Here is a 23,171-nt window from a genome sequence, read left to right on the forward strand (position 1 = left end):
TGGGTGCCAGGCCTGCAGAAGGGGTTGGCCATCCCTCTCTCCCTCCCCGTGCTCCACCTCCACCTGAACCTGTGGGAGAGAAAAAAAAACACCACCTAACTTCGGCTTTGTGGGAGGGGAAAAAGAAAAAAGAGAGAAAAATGGAGAGGGAAGGCAAGCCAACCAACCCGCCAGCCTCAGGGAGCTGGGTGCACAGCTCCTTGCAGCTGGAAGAGACACTGGGGTGAGACAAAACCTGCACCCACTTACCCATGGGTACCAGCTCCCCAGGCTGCATGGGGGCTTGGGGGTGTCTGCTCCTTGCAGAGCTGTGGGCAGAGCCCGGGGTGTAATATGGGTCATGGTTTGCTGAGCACCCACAAGCTCAGGGCTCTGGGGCTTGGTCAAGGAGGGTCTCCAATAGTGTGGAGTGGACATGGTCTCTTGGCAGGACGAAGCTTGTACCATGGAGTCATTCCTCTAGCTTGTTTGGGGAGCTGGAGCCAGGTGATATGTGAGCAGCAAGTGATGGCTGTGATAATTACCTGTGAAGAGGTAATTAAAGCCATCACACAGCCTAGGTTCTGGTTAAGCTCACGGTGGCAGTGGTATTTGGTGAAAGACCAGTGAAAGAGCATTGCCATCCTAGCTGTGCCTAACAGCACTGAAAGCATTGGAGTCTTCAATAAGGTAATCACACCATTTGGGGCTGAGAGAAAAAGTGGCTGTTTCCAGAAGTGGTTATTTCCTCCTGAAAAGCCCCACTTCAGCAGACCTCTGATGGTGAAGGTGGGGTGGTCAGCATTTCTGAATGTTGCACACTCCTGGAATTTTCCAGGCATAAAGCTACATGAACAGCAGCGATAAAACACAACAGTGTTGTGTTGTGGTGTGGAAAGGGCTGAAAATGGGGGGTTTCTGGCTCCTTGGGGATTTTGATGGTGGGGAAGGGTGGGGAAGAACAAGGTGGGAGACAATATAATGGCCCCCAAACCTTTTGTTTGTCTGTCTTTTTTTCTATGAAGCTTTTTTGTTGTTGTTGTTTTCCTTTAAAACATACAAAATAGTTTTGGTTTATTCAAGGCTTTCTGTTCAAAGGTCCTGAAGTGCTCTACTTCCAGTGCAGCTCCTTCTATCTGCATTCCATCAGAGGGTTGTTGAAAGTAGATTCCCACTTACAATATGTTAAAAATTAACCCCACATCAGGACTGCAGGGCTCAGTGTGCACCCGCCTGCTCCTTGGGCCACTGCAATGCTGTTTGCATGTCAAGCTGCAGCCCTACAGCTGCTGGCCGGTCCTGCATGGGAAAAAGATGGCGGGGCTCCCCTTAGCAGGTGGCCTTTCCTATAATTTGTGTTCTCCTGACCCTTCACCAGCTTCATGCACACTACTGTGCTCACTTTAACGTCTGGACTGCAAACCCCAGTGTAAACCAGTTGGCTCTTTAGGATGATAAAGGATTCCAAGGAACAAATGGCAAGGGCAGGAAACCAGGGGCTGACTAAACCTTTCCTGTCCATCAGAGCTATTTCTGTGGGCAAGTGGAAAGTGGGAAGGAGTGGAGATGATCTTGATCACAGTGGTAAAGGGACAAAACAAGCCAGACGGCTGAGGGCATTGTGCAGCTTGTTCTGCTTCCCTGCTTGATGCTTCGTGGCTTTGGGAGTGCAGTTTCCTTTTGCGTTCACGTTGGTGCCTTCCTCTGCAGTCCTGGGCATGGGCTCAGAGGCATATCACCCCCAGAGTGTCACCTGCTGTCTCTGCTGGCCTTGACAGTGGGGCACAGCCAGCCCTGTCTGCAGTGGACCTTGGGGACTATGGGAAGGAGCTGCAGAGCTGCATCCAGAGCCCCCATCGAAATTCTTTCAATCTGAGACTGCCACTTTGTGCTATGCTGGAGCCTGTGACCCTGTCTTGCATCCTGCTGCTGAGGTGAGTGTGCACTGCTTGGGCAGGAGGGTGGAAATGGCTGTATCAACATGAACTCACTAATAGCCGGTTCTTGATGCATTTAACAGCTTGAAGCTAATTAAGTTTGAGCTACTTAGAGCTGCCAGGCGGCTGTGTTCCAAGGCTATTAGTGAAACCAGGTTCATTTCCAAGTGCCAGAAAGGAGAACACTGCTACAGGGTGAGGTGCCACCTAGGAACAGATGTTTAATCACTGTCACTCTGCTTCTTTTCCCAGGAAACACAGCAGGTGGTAACTTCTTGCTGTTGAATCAGGGGCAGGGACTCTGCAGGTGTGGGGCTGTTCTGACTTCAAGCGAGCCACAAGCAGTGTGGCCTCTTGTGACATGCAGTGCTAAGAACAGGTGTTATTACAGAAGAAGCATTACCGTGTACATTTCTGTGCAGGAATATTGCTCTGTATGCAGCAGGGGTTCAGGCTAACCTGACTTTTAATTACAGAACATGACAGATCAGCCCTAATGAAATAGTTGATCCTGAGCTATGCCGCTCATCTTCGCTCGTCTGCATCATTCCGAGTTTGTATTATGGCTGCGTGTCTATTACACGTGCTCACACACTTGCACAGTGACACCTCCCTAGCTCCCACATTCTATTCAGTATATCCCCACAATTTAACACAAGTGGCCACCTGTGGCTATTTGACAGAGGAGGGGATGAAAGCGTGGAGCTCAAGGTTAAACTTCTGAACTGGTTAAAGAATTTCAGTTCCCATAAAGAAAAAGACTCTTAGGTCAGCTTTTAAACTTTCCAGTGGATCTGCCCCAGGGTTTACAAGGATGGTAACAAAGCTGGAAGCTGTAGTGACCTGATCGGTGCTCCTGTCTTTCTCATTAACAAAAGTTAGAGAAAAGTTGTTTTTCTCAAGTGTTTGCAGACCCAGCTCAGCAAGGGTCTGCAAACCAGCTACGCACAGGTCCAAAATAGCCTAATTTGGAAATGCTGTGGAGTACCAAAGGGCTGTTTCTGCACTCAGGGTTGAATGGAGAGTCACATGTTTGAGGGCACATTGTCATTTCCAGGTAATGGGAACAAAGACTTTGTTCCTTTCATGCAAATAACTGTCTCAATTTGGTAAAGCTACAGGTAGACCTGGCAGTTTGCAAACCTATGAAGCCAGGAACACACAAATGTTAGAAAAGTTCCGGTGACTGTTCTGCCACCAGACCAGCTGGGGCATGTAACCCCTGCTTTGCCATAGGCAAACTCTTGTGTTCACTGTTGTAGGGCTGTAAGGGAAGTAGTGATGAAATATCAAGCTGGCAGGGCTAATGGATTGTGCTTTGCAACAAGAGATAACACTTTCTAGCCTTGTGACTCGGGATTTTCTCTGTAGCTCAATGTACTTCTGTCAGCCCAGCATGTTCTTGCTCTTGTTCTTGACACCATGTCAATTTCCTTTAATTCTGCCACTAGCCAGCACCTCTCACTCCACCTCAGTGTGCTAAGCACAAATGCTTAAGCTCCAGCCTTTTTTTCATTATCCATGTGAAGAAAAAAGAAGTGGGAGTGAATGATCTGTAGGTGCTGTGAATAGGAAAGGGGAAGCAGGAAAGATAGCAGTGTGAATACAATGACTTCTGGTGGCTGAGGTCTGCTTGAGTTTGTACAGTCACTGTGTTTATTGACCATTTTTCTTGTAGTTGAGTTGGGTATATATTTGAGTTAAAGCAGATGCGGGGGCATGATAGGGCCCTGTGCAAAAGACAATCAGAATAACAAGTGCAATTTACTGAAGATTGGGAAAAGGATGGTTTGGAACCATCTGACAGCTATGCTGTGGTTGTGCTGCAAGGCAGATTGTGCTGGCTGTCATGAAAGAGGAAGGACAGTGTGAGAGCAGGGAGGTCACTGAAAGCAGAGGAAGAGGGGGCCAAAGTGCAAGGAAGATCTGGAGACGAAACCTGGAATGAGGTAGCCACTTTTTCCCATGATGCTACACAGGAAGGCAATGACTGATATTGAAGCCAGGTCATCTCCTGCAGGCCAGTGTCATGCTCGCCCAGTGACGGCTGGATGCTGCCAAACATGCTGAGCTCTCTGCATGGTGCTGAGGACTGTAGAGGAGCCTGGCTCCATTGTGTCATAGCCCTTCCTCAGCTGCTGAGTTTGCTGGGAAGACGCTATTCCCACCTCTGCTGCCACTTTCTTCCTCTTTGTGGCTGTATTAGTTATAAGCATCCTGGCCCTGTGAAGCTGCTGTCACCTCACTGCTCCCCTGTTCAAGTCTATGGTTGGTGACAGCCAGAGCACGTGAATGCCTCTCTGGCTGTGCTGGCAGGCTGGGGAGAGGGACTCAAGTCCATGTTTCACTTTCTTCCATGAGAGGAGGCTACACTTCAGTGGAGTACTCCATCATGCTGGGGGAGAAAGGAAAGGGGCATAAGGGCTTGGACTATTTGAACTGGGAAGAATTGGGGCTGTGGGAACAATATTCAGAGTGGGAATAGGACCTTTTGCCAAATATAACTCACTGGCCTTGAGACATCTAAAAGCCAGGCACTTGGACTGGTTAGTGATGCTAAAGGCCTGGAGGAGGTGGGCCTCATCTACGTGTAATGCAGTCCATCTTAAAATGAACATGTAGTGCCACAATCCCCAGGTAGCAGTGGCTGGACTCAAAACTGGAGTAGGAGCTATATCTCAAAGGGAGATGGAGGATCTGCTCAGAGCCCAGTGTCACCACCATCACTGGCGTGGTGGTGGGTATTGGCCCCATTGTGGGGCTCTGGTGTGGACTAATCCTGCACTCAGTCCTGCATGGTCCTTAGCATCTTTGGGGGTATTACCCACCTCAGTTCTTTCCGAAGGTTGTTGTGCTTTTCATCCAGAAGATGATTCTTAACTGACAGGGGCACATCAGGGACATACCAGGCTGCAATCAGTTTGACACACAGAGCCACATGCTGCAGGACACAAACAGAGTCACCATGGCAGTGAGGAGTTCCCAGGGCTACTTAACATGCCACCATCGCCCCAGTGGCCCCAGCCTCCTTCCTGGCTAGCTGCCCTAGTACTCACCTCAAAGAGGATGAGGAAGGCAAGCCGGGCTGCAAAGACATGCCAGAACTGGACAGTGTAGCTGTAGTCCACATCATTTCTGTAATCCCGGTACCTGTAGCAGAGCCTTCTCAGTGCCAGTCCCTCTCTTTACCAGGCATTACTCCCTCCACTGGCGTCTCAGAAGAGCTCTGGTGTCTTTACACACAGGGCTCGATGCCATGGTGAGGGGCTGGCAGGGATGCTACCAAGCACAGATTGCTGGTACCTGCACATTGTCGTCCCATTCTTGACCAAATCTAAGATCTCTACAGCCAGACTCGTGTCTGGCTCAAAATGCTTGATATGGAAGACAGAGAGGCTGTGGTTGATGTAGCCAGTCAAGCAGCTGCAAGGGGAAAAGAGCACATCAATGCACATCAGCCCAGTGGTGAGGTGAAGCTCCTGCTTTGTGGTCACGCTGAGGGAGTTTATGGGAGGGTTGGAACAACTGACCAGCCACACTTACTCAACAGCAGTGCTGTTTTCTTTCATGCAGGGGCTGTATGTATACTTGTAGACCTGCACAGGGATGAAGTCAGATGTGATGGCAATCACCAATCCATTCCCGATGACAGCCAGGATGCCGATGGCTTCCAGGACCTGCAGCCAAATTCCTGCAGGAGAGGGGAAGGTTGGTGATGCTTCCTTGACAGCTTGCTAAAAGGGTTACAAATACAGCCCCAGCTCAAGAATAGGGTGGCACAGACAGAAGACTGGGTCAAGGAAGGAGAGCTCCAAAGTGCCCGTCATTGTCTGAAAAGTCTGAAGTTGCTTCTCCTCCCCCGATCCACAGCTCTCCCTGTGCTTTGCTATCTCCAAAGTCAAGAGTGCATCCCAGCAAAGGAATGCTCAAGACCCCTTCAGATTGGAAGGGACTTAAAACCAGCACTGTTTGCACAAGCAGCAGTTCTCATGGGCCCCATCTCACCAATGTCATTGGCCTTCCTGGGCACCATGCGCCGGCGCAGCCGCATCATCTTGATGGCATCCAGGCGAATCTCAAAGAGGTTGTTGAAGAATGCCAGCAATGGGGCCAGGGGAAAGGCAGCAACAAAAATGGTCGTGAAGCTGTACTGGATCACTGCAGAGGGGAGAAATGCTAGGTGCTGGTGTGGAGCCAACATGGAGGGGACATCTCTCAGGGACAAACCCATGCTGTCTGGGTTTGTCCTGCTTTGTGGCTTTTGTTAGAGGGAATTTTCAGGATTGAAAGGGGAGATAAACCTGTCCAGGGTACCTCATACCCCCACAGGAGACACCCACCTCTTCCAGGGCTATCAGAGAGGGGGATCCTTGGGGCATAGTGGTTGAGCTAGCCAAGCAGAAGGACCAGCCTGGGGTAACAGCCGTCTCCTTGACACTCTTAGGTGGGGAGGGGAAGATCCCAGGCAAGGTTCCAAAGCCAACATTGCCTACTCTTTCTTGCTTTGGGAATGATCTCCTTAGTGGGACTGGGCATGGAGCTGAGTCTCAGCTCTCTCCCTTGCATCATGCTATTCCCATACAAGGAGGACACATGGCACTGCACACAGCATCCTGCCTTGCTCATCCTCTCCACCCTTACGTACCCATCTCCAAGAATTCATCAAACAAGCTGAAGATGTTGACCTCGTTGAGTTGATAGTTGCTGAGCCACTGCTTTTTGCAGGGGTCCTCAACCTCCTCCTCCTCCCCCAACACCAGGTGTTTCTTCTTGGGGCGCTTCTGCCTCTTTCGTATTTTGTGAGCTAGCCAGCTGCAATGGGAGGGAGAAATTTGTACTGCTGCCTGCAGAGTGATGGTGGGAGTGGCAGGGGCAGTCCTGGTGACCTGAGATGGGGAAAGGGAGGAAATCTTGGCCTGAAGGTCAAGGTTACTCTCAGTAAGAACTGGGAAGCTGTCCTGCATATTCAGGAACACCAGCAAGCACTCCAAAGGCTAGAAGAATGCTTACGGGACAAAGTATTCCACCACATTACTGATAGTTTGCTTGAGCATCATGATGATGGCCATCTGGATGAAAAGGTCAGTGATGCAGCCGCTGGGGTGGCACTGCAAAAGGATGAGAGGAGAAGGTTCTGAGGAACTGTTTGGCCAAGCTGGGATTTGGTTGTGCCTTGCTGGGCAATGGGGAAAGGCAAGGTAGTTGTGGTATGGGGTCAGAGGATTTTGTGGCAAGTCTCTCACCTCCTCCAGCCTCCACTTGCCAGCAATGCGCACATAGTTTCCTGGATGGCCATTGATCCTGAGTAGGGAAGCAAGAAGAGTGATATCTGTTGAGCCTTACCTGTGACTCCTCTCTGGATGAACAGCCAGCTGAGGGATGGAGGGCACCCTTCTCCAGGCATTAGCCTAGTCAAACGTCTTCTCCCATCCACTATTCCTTGGGGAAAAGCCATGGCCCTGCTGAGGTCCCAAATGGTTTACTCCCCTCTCACTTCTGCCAGATGCTCTAGGAAGGAAAGTAGATGGGCTGGGGTCCCCCTGGATCCCTACCATCACTCACCTCCCCAGAAAAAAAGCAATGTAGATGAGCGAAGAAAAGTTCGTCAAAAACTGGAAGAGGAAGATCTTGATGGTAAAGTTGTTCTCACGCTGGGAGAAGGTCCGTGGTTTCTCTGGAGACAGGAGCAGGGTGTTGATCATACAGAGGTGGAACCTTATCTCACTCCCCATGGATCCCATGGCAAGAACTGCCTGGTAGATGCTTTGTGGTTGTAGAGGAATGAAAGAAGCCACAAGACTAGCTGCATTTGGGGACCAAGGAGGAGGTGCCCTACAGTCCTTTTCTTTGGTGGAGGTACCACTGGGCAGGTTGGTGCTGTGGGGTGTGAGTGGGGCCAACCCCCAGTTTCCCTTACCCAGGTCACAGAGAAAGAGGGCCACGCGTCTGTTGATCTGCAGGAAAGAGGTGTAAAATAAGAAGGGAGAATTGATGATGGAAAACAACAAGACCCAATGCCCACCTCATGCTGCAGTCTGCACCTTGGTCATGACGACAATGGTGATGTAGTGCAGCACAGCCCCTGTCATCACTGCCACCAGGTTAGCCTGCTCACGGAAGAACTCGGAGTCACTCTGGGTGAAGAGGGCCGTGGCGATCACCCGATAAATGACAAGTGCATGGGCGATGCCAATCAGTACAACAATCTGTGGAGGAAGGCAGTGGAGAGGTGAGAAGCAAGGAGGGGAGGACGTGTGCTCCATCCTGAATGAGTGCTTGAGAAACTGGCTCTCTTCACCAGAGCTCATCTGCATGTGGTCTCAGGTGCAAGCCAGTGCTCTTCAGCAATGGATTAGATGTTCATAATGCAGACATCTCCACCTCTACTTGTCTACTTCTTGTCCCATAAGGAGAAAGGACAATGTCAAGGATTTGCCTCTTCCTACCTTAAGTTCCTCCTGGCACTTACCATGAGCAGAACCAAGAGGAGCACAATGGTGCTGCGCAAGTAAGAGTGCCGATACCGCCGAGGTTCATGCTGCAAATTGTTGATCAGCTCCATAGCCAGCTCCTCCTGAAGAAGAATAAAAAAGTATCTCTCTCTCTCTCTCTTTTTCTCTCTCTCTCTATATACATGCACGAAAGGAAGGTTTCAATAGAGCCATGCCCAGATACTGGAAAGCCCAAGGGTGGCTGTGTAAATGGCAGTATGGAATGATCAGAGCCAGAGGAACAGGGCTGAATATCTGACAGCATGACCAGTCCTGATTGAGTTTAGGGCCTCGTGCAGGTGAACAGGAGACTAGCAATGCAGAGAAGTGCCTAGAATTTGATCAGATCTCTGGAGGGTTCTGTCTCCCCTGGGGCAAAGGCTCCAGATATTGGCTTTATCCCTTGTTTAAGAGCTTCCATTAGATGTCTGTATCCATAGACGGGTCTCTCTACTAAGTCATTTCTGTAGGCGCAGCTATAAATTACCTGAAGAGGAAAGCACTAAACGGGAAAGATGGCATTCTCACCTCATCTTCATCCCACCCATACAGCTCCCAGTTGGTGACCACTTGAGCTCTCTGCCTCTTCCACAACTCCAGGAACACAGTGGCTGCAGAAGGAGAAGAGAAGGCTCTAGATTATAAGAATTCATCCCTCCATCCCTTAGAGCAGGCTGGACTGTCATGAAACCATCTAACTGAATGGCAAATCAGCCCAGGCTGCTCTTTGCTGATGAAATACAAGCAGCCGCCTCTGTGTCTCTGCAACCACGATTCACATGCACCCCAGCATGCTACACCTTTGCAAATCCATTTACAGCTGCCTCTTCTTTTAGTCTGGATCGGCCTTCCTAAGCTTGTTCCTGTGTATATCAACCCATAGTGATAGGCAACTTTATGTCTGCAGCTGGCTCAGATCTGAGACCTCATTGTTGAGACATCTAGCTCAGGAGAGGCAGAGGAGAGGCTGTTGGATGCTCTGGAGGAGGTTGTAGTGGGTGAAGGATAAAAGCTCTCAAGAAAGGAGTATTTAAAAAGCAGAAAATTGCTGGGGTGATTTTTATCCCTTGTGCTGTCTGGAGGGGGAGCTACTGGCCCTGAAAGTAGAGGAGCTAAGGACTAAAAAACCCCGGAATGATGAAGCTGTGTTGGTCCCATTTCCTTCCAGATGCTCTTCCCATAAGCCATGGCAGGCTCTGTGTACTTGGCAATGAGACATTGACACCTACCCCAAATTGCCATGAACATGGCAAACACAACTGTCCCTTCGTTGTCAATCATGTGAGTGACCTGGAGAAGATCAGGGAAGAACATGATAGGGACAGCAGGCTGTAGAGGCTGCAGCATTTGGTCATCCTCATGTCACCCTGATCTCCCCAGAAAGAAGTAAAGATGGTGCAGGGAGGCAAAACACAGGAAGGGGAATGAAAATTGAGCTTGTCAGACAGTGGTAAATGCTTTCTCCTTGGTGGTTATGGAGACCGTGATCTGACTATACCTCTTCCTTTTTATGGAGGCTAGTGGAGGTCTCTAGCATGCTATAGCCAACGTGCAAGGATGGCTTTCCTTTCTGGTGGTGTAGGCACAGCACAAGCTGGGAGTGTTTCCCCATCCTTCATCTTGAGCCTGTCTTGGGAAGAGGGATACCTACCCTGGCATACGTGCAGGTGTCAGCGAGCAGCCAGAATGGGCACTTCTGGTCACAGAGTGGGCACATGATGGTGTCATTGGCTTCACAGATCTCCTTGCTAGAGAGAAAGGAGTGGAGGGAAGCAACAGCAAGTAGCATGCATAGCAAAGTCTCATGAACATGGCAAGGCATGGCATTCTCCACTTCCTTACCTCACCTGGCTGGAATTGAAAACAGTAATCCCAGCCACAAAGACCACCAGTCCAACCACCGCAGCAAATCCCAACAAGTATGTGTACCAGCCAAGCCAGGCGAAGTAGAGGGCCACCTTTTCACCAAAATAGCATCTGGAAGAAAAGTGAGACTTGCTTTGGGGATATTTCACCCCCAAAAGAGATACCACCTCCAGGAGGGGCAGAGCTGCCTGCATGTCTAGGGGTTGCACTGGGATCAGGAGAGGCAGTCCAAACAAGCTGGAAGAACCATACATTGACAGCTGTTTCACTTGGATTTCAGCGGCAGCACATGCAAAGGGAGATACTGGGTTTCCTTGCATGAGTGAGGATGCAGTAAAGAACACTGGGGACATTGCTGTGGGGCTGCATAGCAAAGAGCTGCTCAAGCTGAGAGGTGAGAGAGGATGGATAGCAATGCAAGGCTCTCATGGGGGCAGAGATGACTTGAGGGTCTGACTCAAGGGTAAATGTGATCAGATTCATCATATGCCAGGTAAAAGCGGTGGGAGTGGTTGAGAGACCAAGTTGCAATCACTGTCTAAAAATCAAAAAGGCTTCAAAAAGATAAGAGGGCTGCAAGGTGCAATGGTTCTGAAATTAGATCAATTTCCCCTCCTGGGTTCATCTATTTCCCTTTAGTACTCTCATTTCATTCTTCCGACAGCATTATTTCAGTTCTTCAAGTGTGGGGAAGGGTTGGAGGTGTGGGTAAGAAATGACAGTGATGGACCCACTGTCCCTCCTACATTCCAAGGAATTAACTTCCCACCTGCAGTCAGAAGTGGTGCTGTGCTCCCCATCCTATGTAAGAAAATAATTTTTACTTGGCCCCTTAATCTTTCTGTGATAGCAACAGTTCATGTCAAGCTTAGAAATGGTGTTCTGTCTCACACTGAGTACCGTGGAGGCATCAAGGCTCCCTAGGGTTCCTGCTAGATTTTTCAACTGTAAGAAACATTTTATCTTCCTAACAGAGCCCACTGAAAATCTCTTGAAGCAGTGTATTATTTCTGCCTTCCTTCTCCTGGCCATGGAAAGTTAGTTTTTCTCCCTCCTTAAAAGAGCTGTGCTCTTCTGAGTTTTAATGTGCTTATATAGGCCCCTTGTTGCCTTTAATGTCCCAAGCTCAGCCTCAGGCTGAACATGTTCACTGGTGCTCTGTTCTCATCTAGCCTTCCTTTTGAACGTGGGAGCTGGTGGTTGAAAATGAAAGAGGCTAATTAAAAACCATGCAGATGCGGGGGTTGTTTCATTCTGCAAAATTAGCAGATGAAATGCGGTGCCATGAGATACCCTTTAGGCTAAGAACTTTGCAAGCTGCAGAAGAGGCCCAATATATGTGAAAAGGGTGAGGTACAAACTAATGATTGAAAATAAAAAATGAAAAAAATGACAACACAGGATCTTGGGAAGGGTTTCGGGTGGGGTCGCTTAGCTAGATGGATCTGCTGTAACTCTTCTGCCGGTTACCTGATCTTCTCAATTGGCTGCTGGCAAAATATATCTCTCCAGCGGGCCCATTTCTCCTTCAGGAATTCCCTTACCTCTTCTTTCTGGAGAACAGAGAAGTCAGTAAAACACACAGGAATATTAAGGCAGCCTTAATCCCCAGCCCTGCTGCGAAGCTGCCATTGGGAACCCTTATCCAGGTGCATCTCAATACAGCCCCAGTCACCCAGAGTTCTCTTCCACTTGATCTGGCTCCTCTGCTTCTCATGGCTTTTCCTCCCAGGCACCCGTGTGCTTGGCCTCACCTCATGCAGTGGAAATGCTGCCTCAAAGACATTCTTCTTCATCAAGTCACGCAGCTTCTCTGGTAGCAGGAGGAACGGGGAAGATTAGTGAGACAAAGCATTTCTCTCTCTCTCATATGCTTTCTGACAGGCAAAATCACCCCAAAGCTTTTGGGGAGGCAGAAAGAAATGCCTGGGAGAGACTGAGCTATTCAGAAGGGATCAGCACTAATCCCTGTCATTGTGCTGCTCAGCCAGGCTGCTGCAGGCTGCACTGGGGCTGGGAGTGAGCCAGGTAGGCAGGTCCCTAGAGACAGCAGTAGAGCCAGCACCCTTTCTACCTCCCCTGCTGATCCCAGAATGCTGGTGAAGGATAAACATTTTTGGAGACACAGAAGAGTGGCAGTAGACTTGGTGAGAGGGGCAGTGATTCCGGCAGTCCAAATTTCCCAGCTGTGGGATGAAAAAGCAAATTCACCTTCCAGAGCTGCATCCTGGCTCTTTCCTCTTTGTCACATCCCCACTCTCAGGTGTGGGATGCCTAACACAGAGCAGGAGCTGTGCTACCAGTACAGACTGTGCATTACCTTGGAGATAAAGGGGATGGATATATGGGCCTACTGGCCCCACTCCCTTACCGAGGTCGGGTGTCACTGTGTTATGCAAGATGAAGTTCACGATCCGTATCCTGAGCAAGGAGAAACTAGGGTTAAAGGCAGCTCTGGGGATACAGCCTAGTGTTGTGGCCCTGTAGAGCTGGGCAAGAAAATCCAGAGAAGGAAGTGGGGAAGAAACGGGGAACTGGCCACCTTGCACCAACAGTGGCAGTTGGCTTTCTGTCTGTGCCTGGCACAACTGTGAACTGAGATAGAAAATGGGTACTGGTGTGGAGGTAAGGGACTGCAAGGTCTAGAAGCCAGTAGTCCATCTCAGCACCCACCTGGTGGTCACTGGTATGTCCTGCTGGGCATTGAGGTCTTGCAGCCTGCTGTCGGGGTTCCTCAAGAGCCACTGGTATTTCCGGAAGAAGTGTTTTGGGGCACGGACCCCATAAAATAGTTTCTTGTCCTCAATTTTCTAGTGGGTAGAAGAGAAAGGCTAGCAGAACAATGTGGTCAGAGAAAGAGGCAGAGCTACAAAAGCCAGGAGCTGCCTGAGTCCTGGAGCTGGGATTTTCCCTCACTGAGTGTACCATGTGTTTTCCAGTACTGATGCAGTGATAAGTGTGGGAGTTCTCTCAGCAGCCCAAACTAGGCTATGATCCTAGGTTACCACGTAACTGCTGCCTCTTACCTTGATGGTGAATCCCTTCTTGCTCAGCTCATCCAGGAACTTCTTCCTCTTGACCTCTTTCTCACCACCCATTTCATGGATGTCACTCACAAGGACGAAATCCCACTTCTCTTCATCCTGTCCATAGAAAATACCAGGGAATTAATGGTGTTGATAAGCAGAGAGCTCTCTCTCAGTTTCAGCCTCTCAAAGGCTTCATCATGCCTGTGTAGAGGAGTTCTGGGGACTGAGAGTGAGTGTGAGGATGGGAAAGCTGAAGCAGCTGCTGACCTAACACCCACTCCCCAACCAAAATCCAAATTTCTGAGCTCTGAACTCCCTCTGAGTACAAACAGAGCAAAGCTTACCGTGAGGGCAGATGGGTCTGAGTCTTCAAAAGGAAAACTTCTCCAGGGAGTCAACAGAATTTCCTCCTGTGAAAGAGAAAAGCAGCAAAGAGTTCAGTGAGCTCCTTGGGAGATTCTATACCAGGACACAGAGCAAACCTCTCTCTATGAACATCTGGATGATACTGTGATACTTGCAGTACATCAAAAGAGACAGAGCCCATGTAAGTAAAACTGCATTATAACCCAAAATCAAGGTCTACCTGGCCCAGTTTTCCTCTCCCAGGTGCCACGAGGGGATGCCAGGGGAGGAGAGTAAGAGCAGGCATGTTGGAAACCTTTCCCCTGGTCTCCACTTCCAGCATAATTATGCATCCAAGTGGTGCAGTTCTGAGGTTGGAGGAAAGCAAGGTGATGCTGTGGCAGCAGCTGCTCTCTGCCAAGGATGATTTCCCAGCTCAGGGTGCTCTTCCATAGAAGAATGCTGTAGGAGTACCCTTGGGTGGCCTGGTCCTGGTGGTGGGTGCCCAAAACTGGGGCACATCAACTTTGAAACCACTTTGTCCCTATCCTCTCTTCCTAGCTTCCCTGATGTGATCTCACCCTCTTCCCACAGCCACAGTTGCTGCTTAGGCAACAGGGGATTAATCCAACGAGTCTTCAGTGGATTGGCAAAAGCGTGCTGGGCTTCATATCCCAGTAAGTGCAATGATAAAAAAGATGTGCTCTGATTTTTTTGAATTGTTTTGCAGCTCTTTGGTGTGACTCACAGTGTGGCCCCACAGACAGTTATTCTGCTGTTCCCAGAGGCATGGCGTTGCAGTACAGAAGGAGCTGACAGGGGATGGGGGATATCATCAGCCTGCATTGTCACCAAATGCTTTTGTGACTTTGTATCCTCTACTAACAGTGCCCAGACAAGTTCATCCAGCTGTAATCTCAGGAGTGGAGAGGTGGTGGTGCAACCAAATTGTGATGTAAAGCCTGGATCTCAAGCTTTCACTGAGGATTGAGGCCATGGGAGCAGGTGAGACTGGGATGAGGAAAGGGCTGAAATACTCTGTGAAATCTTTTCTCACATGGAGCTGGGGCCCTGTCTTCACTCAAAGCAGAAAAGCAGTGGGGAGACTGAGACAAAGTAAGAAGACTTGAGAAGATAAGCATGTTTTTGAGTGGGAGAAGTGGGTTTGGGTACAGGTTGGTCTTCCCAGTTGGGTAAGCACCTAGATCACAGAGTAAAATCACAGAATCATTATGGTTGGAAAAGGCCTCTGAAGTTACTGAGTCCAACTGCTGACCCATCTGTACCATGTCTGCTAATCATGTCCCTAAGTACCACATCTCTATGTTTCTTGAACACCTCCGCGGATGGTGATTCCATTACCTCCCTGGGCAGCCTGTGCCAATGCACTACTCCTCTCTCTGAGTAGAAATAGTTCCTAATATCCAATTTGAACCTCTCCTGGCATAACTTAAGATCATTACGCATAGCACAGCAGCTCTGCCTATCCCTGTCCCAGAGGCCCCTTTGTGCACAGGAGTCCCAAAAGGCTCTGCCCCAGCTGCTGTTGCTCTGTTGCTGGCACAGATGTAGCCTGACAGCATATCATTGCAGCTTGCCTTGTCTTCTTCCTGCCTGGCTGGTTTGACAGTTTGACTTTATGATCCTAGAGGACTTTTCCAACCTTAATGATTCTCAGTGTCATTCTGCACAAACTGTAACATCTGTCAGCCTGTAACATCTGCCAACTTCATCACTGATTTCTGCAATGCAGAGGAAGAAACCCTTTTCTGGCAGGTTTAATGGTGCTCTTCGATACACCTCTATATGGCTGGTCTGCTGGTACTAACCCCAATATCTGTTCTGCCTGTACTCAGCATTGGAGCTGGACCTGCAGAGCTTCATTGCAGCATCCTTCCTCTATCAGCTCTAATGCTGTAATGAGGCTGGTCTCTTGAACCTGATGCTGCCAGATCCTGCCCCTGCTACTACATACTCCCAAAATAACAAGTACTGGTTTTAATCCCAAGAGGGACCCATTGCTTTTTTTATTTCCCTGACAAATGCTATGAATCAGTGGGGTTTCTTCACAGGTCACCTGCATATGGCTCTAGGCAGTGAGGATGTTGTGGGAGCAGGGTCTGCAGCAGCTCAGCAGGCATGTCTCTGTGTTCTCATAGCAATGAGATTTACCACCTGGTCCGTCCTCTGCAAGCACCTTTAGTGTCTCTGCATAGGACTGAAAAATGGGAAGAGCAGAAGAATTTGGAAATTATTTGCAGATCAGTGCAGGCAATTCCCAGTGCCCACCTTCAGAGTGGGAACCAACAGTAGTCATATTTACCTGCAGAGGGTGGTTTGCAAACCTGTGATGACAGAAGAGAGGCATTTCAGCAGATTTAATTGATGCAGACTGCTGACATCCCTGTGTATGGGGCTGAGCATGAGACAAAAGCTGCTTTAAGCCTTGGCTGTTCTGCAGGAGCCCAGCCCCCATATGGAGCTTGTGCGAAGGGACAGCTGTAGAAGGCAGGGACATAGGACCACTGGGACTCTCACATTTATGTTTTTTTTTTTTTTACCCAAGGGACTGGTAACACTACTTGATGATGGCTGCTTTGCTCTGGCAGCACGAGGCAGCCCCATGTGCAGTCAAGTCTCTGAAGTGGTAGTATAAACCATGGACTCTAATCCTTCCTATCAAAGAGGACAATGCCCATTTAGCCTTTTTCCTGCTCAGTGTTTGGAGCAGGGTTGGAGGCATACTGTGCCAATGTGTGAGAAGCATGCTGCACAATGAGCGGTGTTTTAATATCAAGGAGGGTTTGTGTGCCCAAAGTTTCTCTCCAGCTATATCAGTGGGTCCTAGTCCCCTTGTATCCAGATGCTCTGTGCAAGAACTGCTTGATCCTTTAGGGGTGCCCTTCAGTTGGGAGTGTGGTCATGGTGCCAGTAAAGGATCTGAGTGGGATCCAGCACCCCTGTTTTCCTTCCCCACCACAGACTGTTAGAGGTTGGGTAGTTTCTAGCACACACGTAGCAATGACCAAACTGCTGTCTTATCTTGGGGAGTATTTTTACCAGTGCTTCCTGTGCCCTCCTCCTTTGCCCTAGAGCGCTTCCATCTTGCCTCATGTTTTCCTAAGAAATGTGACAATCTTTAATTGAACAGGCAGATAGCATGCCTGTGCTATTACTAGCTGTCCCAGTCATAGAGTTTGTCTGGCTTTCTGGATAACAAAAACTGTGCCTTTTCTTTCAAGTTATAGGAGCAGGGGGATTGGAACAAGATGATCTTTGATGTCCCTTCCAACTCAAGCCATTCTATGATTCTGTGATTCTATGAAAGTTTTCCTGAAACCAAACCACCCTTCTTTGATCTGCCCACTGGCAACTCTGAACTGTGGCACAGACATACAAAGCCCCACTGCCCTGACCCCACTGTCCTCGTTTCAAGGCTGCAGGTGCTATTGGATACTGCAGACTGAGCACAACGCATTGCTTTCCCTATCATACCTTCACGGTGAGAATGAAAGCGTTTGCTGGAAAGAGAAACTGAAGCTCTGTGGTACATTTTGAGTACCCTAGGGCTGAAAGCATTTGAGTAGTAGAGCTCAGAGCATATAATACACCAAATTTCCAAAATACAGGTGGCTCCAATGTACTGAAAACAACCTGTTGAAAACAGCTTACCAGTTTTTGTTTCTTACCTGCATGGTGAATTAGAATGTTTCTCTTCCTCCTGCTCTCCTTTTTCCCTGATCAGTCTGTTGAGCTGAGGACAAGCTGAGAGGCTCCCAGAGTTTCAGGGTTTCGTTGCAGTGTTGTTACTCTGCCTGAGGTTGTGAATGGAGCGTTGGCTTTGACTTCCGTGTGGGCCTCCCTCCAGCCTTGGGAGGGAGCTGCCTCTGCCTAGCAGTGGGCAGATAGCAAGGAGGAGGAGGTGAGGAAGTTGCCCTTCACCCTTGTTCAAAGGAGTGGCAAGCCCAGTACCGCCCAGCAGCGTAGGCAGGGAATCCTGTGTTGATGGCCTTCGAAGCTCCTCTTGCCAACACAGGGATAACAATGAGACCACTCCATCCTCATCCTCTGTGCCCATGCCTCTTACTGTGTCCTGTGAATGTTTCTAAATGGGGCTGAAAGGAGGAGGGAAGGATTAATACAAGTTCTAGAAAGCATTAAACTATTTCTTACAAAAGGTGAGGAGAGGGAAGGGAGAGCCATTACCTCCCTAACATGATCTTCTTAAATCTTGGAGTTGAACCATGGTGAACCTTGAGGTCCACGGAAAAGATGGGGTGGGAGCAGCACCGGCTTTGAGAAGGGTCAAGGAGGAACTTCTGTGCAGCCAAGGCAGGGAAAAGAGGCAAAGCACTAGTTTTCAGGTAGGCAAGAAGCATCTCCTTTGTGGTTTCTCCACTTGAATACAGCCCTCTTCCTCCCTACCTTGGTTAGTGGCACACTGTGCTCTACTCAACTTCCATTTCCCAATCTGGACTTCAGAAAGCACAGGAAAAATCTGGCTTCCTGGAAGAGCCAGTACTTCTTTTTCGTCACATCTCACTGGAAGCTGGTGCTTCTTTCTTCTGTATGTAATAGCATTGTTGTGTGCAGGCATTAGGATCAGGTATTAAGGGTTACAGGAACTTCTCTAAGTATTTTACAACCCTTAAGAACAAGTATTTCCTCCCTCATGGCTGAGGAGGGGAGCATCAAAGTGTGCCCTGAATGTTCCCCCAAGCCACGTAGGACTCCTGCCTCCCTGCTCCTTAACATCACTTTTAGTAGATGGGATTAACCAGAGCATAAGTGCTTCAGCCTCTGCTTTTCTGATTGCATATGTGTTGAGATGCTCCCTGGCAATCATAAACAAATAATTGAGAACTGTTTTTCTATGATTACAAAGACTCACTTCATCCAGACCACAGGCATGGAGCAGGCTTTAACTCTCTTCTAGCAAAAAGGGCCAGACAAAGGATTATGTATAAGCTTTGTCTGATAGCTCTCCCTATATCTAGGGAGATGCTGGGATATGCCTGTTGTTTAATTTCCAGGCTAAGAGCTGTCTTTCCCCAGGAGGGAAACCTGTAGCTGGGGCGTTTTCCTCTGCTCTTTGGATGCATCACTGTGGGTAGCTCTTAAATAAAACTAGTCCTGGAGGGGGAGGATCTGGTGCATTCTTTCAGGGAATGCAGCAGGCATTTCCACAGCTCTTTTCCTAGGCAAGCTAACATTGCTCTATGGCTTTGCCAAGTGCCTTAAACAGGCTATGAGTCAGATCTGCAATTATTATCTTTTTAAAAAGAGTCACTTTTCAAATTTCCTGCTAAGTTTAAAACCAAGGGCAAAGTGAGGGAAGGAGTGGGCAGACCTTTACCCTCCTAGAAGTGATCTGTAGGGCTGGCCAGGAGGGGAAAACCACCTCGATCACCAGCTGCTCTCCATGGGTGTGGGAGAACACGTGTGTGTTTACATGAGGAGAGAGTAAGCTTTGTCAGATAGGATTGATTGTGCTTTCCACATCTCCCAACAGAATATCAAAGACCTTTGCAACTTGAGCACTGCTGGGTAGAAAGGAAATGGGGTTAGGTGTAGGTGTGACGTGTCTCTACCTGTGCATCTGTTTCTTTCTCCTGCAAACTTTGCCAAGGAGGAGTGGGAGGACTTTGCTCTGCACATGGGCCAGCTAATTGAACACAGGCAACACCTGCTTCCAGCAACAGTCCCATAAATCAGAGGCTTTACTAGTGGGGAAGGTGCTTGCAAACTTGTCCAAGGTATCTGACCTTGCATAGCACTTAGAAGAAACAGTGAAATTTTTCTTCTTCTGTTCAGAAGGAGTTTGGCTCTGCCTAGGCAGGATCTAGTTTCTTTTGCAGGGTGGCAAGTGACCAAATTGACAGCGCTCTTGTTTCAGAGCTTTCCTGCTTGCACAGCCATCCTGCAGTGCACTGTCTTGGGTTTTATTTCTCTTGGGGGAACGGTACTGAGTACAGCAGCATGGGAAACTAAGATCAAGGAGGGAGAGGTTGAACAATCTGCTTAAGACACGAGGTGTTGTGGATCTGCCATTCATTCATTGTTGAGCGATTGTAACAGCACAAATGCATTGTAAGCAGCTGGAATTATTTAAGATATTATCACCCTCAAATGTTTATTGCTGCTGGGGCTGGCCATGTGGTTGCATTCTAATCTGCCATGGTATGGCATCATGCCTACCTTGCATGATGCAATCCCCAGAGCCTTGAATTTGAAAGGTATTGCCTTCCTATGGGTCTGGCTGGAAGGATGCAAAAGAAGAAAGATCCTTCAAAAGAGGCATCCAGGTGTTTTTCAGTGTCAAACTGTAACTCTTTTTTTGCTGTGTTTCCCTGAAGCTCCTCCGTGCCATAGATGGAAAACGGAGATTCTTCACCCTATGCAGCTACGCTGCTTGTACAGCAGAGATGGCAGCAGGCTGCTCGGCTTCGTATGACAGCCCAGCGCCGGACAGAACCTACAATTGCAAACGTTTGCAGCTCTGTTTGTGCCTGGCTGGCTGCTGCCATCGTGCGGCCGCCTGCTCCGCGCACACCACACAGGCAGCTCCCCTCCCTCAGCGCCTCCTCGCGTCTGCCAAAGCGAAGCGGGAACAGAAGCGGTTAAATGGCGTTTACAGGGCTGGACGGCACGCCCTGGGGTACTGTGGGAATCTAATGTTGTTTCTGCATTAGAATTGGATAATATTTTTTATTTCATGAACTCCGTTGTCATAGTTCTTTTTGGGAGTCCTTCTACTTAACTTGGGGAAGATCTCTGATAGTTTACGTCACTTATCCTCTAGCCAAATCTTCCCAGGAATGCACGCTCTGTATATAGGTGTATATTTGTATATTTTGTCACACACATTGCAAGAATATCCTGCACGAGATCAAACCAGAGAACAAGGCATGGTATGCCCGAGGAAGCGCCTGAAGAGACATCTGAAGGCCTGGCATCATCCCCCCCGGTGCTCTTTGTTTAACGAAGACTTCGGAGACAATCACCATATCAGTACGACAAGAAGAGCACTGAGACATCTTGGAGACAACAGGATGGCTACTGACTGACACCAGATAACACACGAATCAACAAACGTAAACTGATAAGATTGTGAATCTGGAGTACCCAGCCAATGGGGAAACAGGGCAGGGGGATGGGTAAAGGGAAAAACAGGGTATAAAGACTGTCATCTTGTGTCCATAGGTGCGCTCCTGCTTGCGGGACGCCCGCCATTGCAATCGCGAGTAAAATCTGCTTTTATCAGAGATACCGTCCTGACAAAAATTATTTGGATGTTTTCAACAGTACCCGAGGCTGCAGCGCAGCCTGGCGGGGATCACTTCTCTCTAAGAAATCCAAGTGAGCGCGCATAAACTTCAACCATTTCCTTTCCTTAGCGCCCGCCCCGCCTCCTCAGACGGCGCGGTTACCCCGGCAACGGCAGACGCCCGCCCTCCCTTCCCGCCTTCCCCGGGACGCCCTCCGCGCCTGCGCACTTCCGTCCCTGCGTTGGGCCGCGCGCCGCGGCGCCCCGCCCACCCCTCCGCTCCGCCTGCGCGGGGTCGTTCCGCGGCCGCTGCCGCCATGAGGCGCGGCGAGCGCCGGGGTCCTGTCGGGCCGCTGGGTAAGGCCGCCTTGGAGGAGCAGCACCGGCAGCCCAACGGCGGCTCCCCGCCGCCCGGCTCCGAAAGAGACGGCCCCGCGCTCGGCCTCCGCCGCAGCACCGAGTCTGAGGTCTACGACGACGGCACCAACACGTTCTTCTGGTGAGTGCCGCCAGCCCCGGGATCGGCGCGCCCCGAGGACCGCCTTTCTCAGCCGCGGGGTGAGCGCTGAGGGGCTGTGGCGCGCCCCGCCTGCCTGCAGCGTGCTGCCGGCGCTCGGCTGCCTCCCTCGGTCTCGGTCCTTTCCATCCCCGTTGTTTCCTGCAGTCTGTAAGGTGAGCTTCGCGCAGGAGCGTGGCTCGCTCTGTCCCCAGCTGGCAGCGAAGCCCCTTGCCTGCAACACGAGCCGGGGCCGTGAGCTCTGCCTGGGCTGGACACTGATCCGCAGCGGGAGGAGGACGCTTGGCTCTGGCCCTGCCAATCTGAGCGGCGGCAGGGCTGGGGTGTGGGTGCTGAGCGCGGTATCGCTGCCAGCACGAGCTGCGAGGAGGCACTGAGATCCTGCTGGGTCGCCGGGAGGTCTCCTTGGAAGCATTTGCAGCGGCTGTCGTACTCTCAAGGGCATAACTTCCCTGGGCCTCGTGTAGGCTGAGCGAATGACCAAGTGGTGCCTTCTTATAAATGGAAAATGGGTAAAACCGATGCTTTCTTACTCTCTTTTTCATGTGGTTCTTGCCAGGTGTTTTGTGATGACTTACAAGCAGCATCTCTTTGAATCCAAACTGTTTGGGTTGTATTACCTCCCCTTCTTGCACCTTTCCATGTGGGTAGCACATAGTCTGTCACTCGTGCAGGGTTGGTGACCTGAAATGCTGTCACTACAGCTTATTTGTGAGGGTGAACTGTGCCTTTGAAAGCACAAATGTGCCACCCTTCTTTAAGGCTTCCCCTTTGCTGCTTCCTTCCAGGAGGACAGTACAGGCATGCATGTGACTGTGTTATAGAATAGTTCCTTAATTTCCATATTTTCAAGTGCTTTATTGCCCAGTAGTGTTTGTTGCATGTGCTGACATCAAGGATTGTAAGTGCTTGTAAAAGTTTGAAGCTTTTTCCTTCTGTTTCTTTTGACCTGCACATGATGGTGTTGCATGTTTGCAGATCATTTACCAGAGGATAGGCTCAATTTTTTATTGTGTGCAACATAGATTAAAGAGAGGAGCTGCTTGCTTCCCATGGCCCTTTCACTGCTCTAGAGGTGGGTAGATGGAGCAGGGGCACTCTGTCTTTGCTCACATGAGTTACATAGAAAGTGCCTTTTCTCTTTGAAGTTAAAGGTGAGATTACTGTCATGGCCTACTCAGTATGGAAGAATTCAGGACTGTCAGAAATCTAGAAGTAGTTTGACTTCCAAAGGTAAATTTACTGCTACAAATGCAGTCCACTTTTGGAAAGGTGCTAGGTTTTAGCTGCCTGATCTTTTAAAATCTTTTAAAACTTTGCAATACGAATTAGGTGCTGTATAATGATGTCTTCTTTTTTGGGCTTAATAATGTTAAACTAGAGAGTACTGTAGTTTAATCACAAGGTGAGAACATGCTTGTGATTGGGATGCGAAGCTGGAAAAGAGGAGCTGAGGATCTTTTTGTTGGGGAGCAGGAAAGTTCAATGAAATAATTTATCTCCTCTATGTAATAAATGTTGGCTGCAGCAACTTTTCTTGAAGAAGAAAACTTCCTTCCCTACTTCTAGTAGCCAGTGAAAGGAAGTAGAAATATGGAGTTCAGTTGTCTTATGGATCTTGGGTAGCCTTGGATGCTCCTTGATTACCCATTTGGGATTATCTGGTTAGATCTTAGGTTTCCTAAAATTTCTTCTTAATGCAAAAAGCACAAAAATTGTAGCTAAGGAAAAGGAAGCCTG

At 49.3% G+C, this 23,171-nt stretch overlaps 2 protein-coding genes and 2 long non-coding RNA genes across 11 annotated transcripts in view; 2 read left to right on the forward strand and 2 right to left on the reverse strand.

Annotated features, from left to right (window-relative positions):
• On the forward strand, positions 1-5,618 carry LOC149917700 (uncharacterized). The gene is made up of 3 exons (XR_016466635.1): positions 1-669; positions 1,758-1,913; positions 5,490-5,618. It is a non-coding gene; the product is annotated as an uncharacterized LOC149917700 (long non-coding RNA).
• Positions 3,750-17,678, reverse strand: ANO9 (anoctamin 9). Of its 2 annotated transcripts, XM_090140232.1 has the most exons (25): positions 17,590-17,678; positions 17,337-17,462; positions 13,647-13,712; positions 13,300-13,416; positions 12,947-13,083; positions 12,645-12,694; positions 12,028-12,086; positions 11,744-11,826; positions 10,250-10,384; positions 10,059-10,155; positions 9,637-9,697; positions 8,936-9,018; positions 8,386-8,490; positions 7,958-8,122; positions 7,834-7,870; positions 7,479-7,590; positions 7,160-7,217; positions 6,927-7,024; positions 6,562-6,728; positions 5,922-6,074; positions 5,460-5,607; positions 5,220-5,339; positions 4,973-5,066; positions 4,745-4,857; positions 3,750-4,311 (listed from the first exon to the last, which is right to left on the reverse strand). In XM_090140232.1, exons 2-25 carry the CDS (start codon positions 17,340-17,342, stop codon positions 4,284-4,286), a joined length of 2,292 nt encoding a protein of 763 aa, XP_089996358.1. In that variant the 5' UTR covers positions 17,343-17,462; positions 17,590-17,678; the 3' UTR covers positions 3,750-4,283. The 2 variants fall into 2 exon arrangements, with proteins under 2 accessions (XP_089996358.1, XP_089996356.1); XM_090140230.1 differs by having other exon boundaries at positions 17,337-17,646.
• A 3-nt stretch (positions 17,679-17,681) lies between these two features.
• On the reverse strand, positions 17,682-19,053 carry LOC149917701 (uncharacterized). Its single transcript, XR_016466636.1, has 3 exons — positions 18,073-19,053; positions 17,854-17,966; positions 17,682-17,762 (listed from the first exon to the last, which is right to left on the reverse strand). It is a non-coding gene; the product is annotated as an uncharacterized LOC149917701 (long non-coding RNA).
• Positions 19,054-21,161: 2,108 nt separating this feature from the next.
• PTDSS2 (phosphatidylserine synthase 2) overlaps positions 21,162-23,171 on the forward strand; it is a 36,146-nt gene continuing 34,136 nt past the window's right edge. For 4 of the 7 annotated variants that reach the window (XR_016466633.1, XR_016466631.1, XR_016466632.1 and 1 more), the window contains exon 1: positions 21,162-21,413. Coding sequence is in view for 3 of the 7 variants with exons in the window: in XM_090140234.1 (XP_089996360.1) it covers positions 21,232-21,413 (182 nt within the window). In the remaining 4 variants the exon portion in view is untranslated. Of the gene's footprint in view, positions 21,414-21,674; positions 21,944-23,171 lie in introns of those variants that run through there. The other 3 variants (XM_090140234.1, XM_031607358.2, XM_090140233.1) reach the window with 3 other exon arrangements.

This window comes from Phasianus colchicus, chromosome 5, assembly GCF_987193195.1.
Source record: "Phasianus colchicus chromosome 5, bPhaCol1.hap1.1, whole genome shotgun sequence".
Lineage (NCBI taxonomy): Eukaryota > Metazoa > Chordata > Aves > Galliformes > Phasianidae > Phasianus > Phasianus colchicus.

What these genes read in the sequence shown, in the direction of transcription:
- ANO9 (XM_090140232.1), bottom strand. An exon ending in CACAGTGACACCCGACCTCG is followed by an intron (nt 12,087 to 12,644) that starts GTAAGGGAGTGG and finishes TCCTGCTACCAG; the next exon opens with AGAAGCTGCGTGACTTGATG. An exon ending in CATGTTCATGGCAATTTGGG is followed by an intron (nt 9,019 to 9,636) that starts GTAGGTGTCAAT and finishes CTCCTTCTGCAG; the next exon opens with CCACTGTGTTCCTGGAGTTG.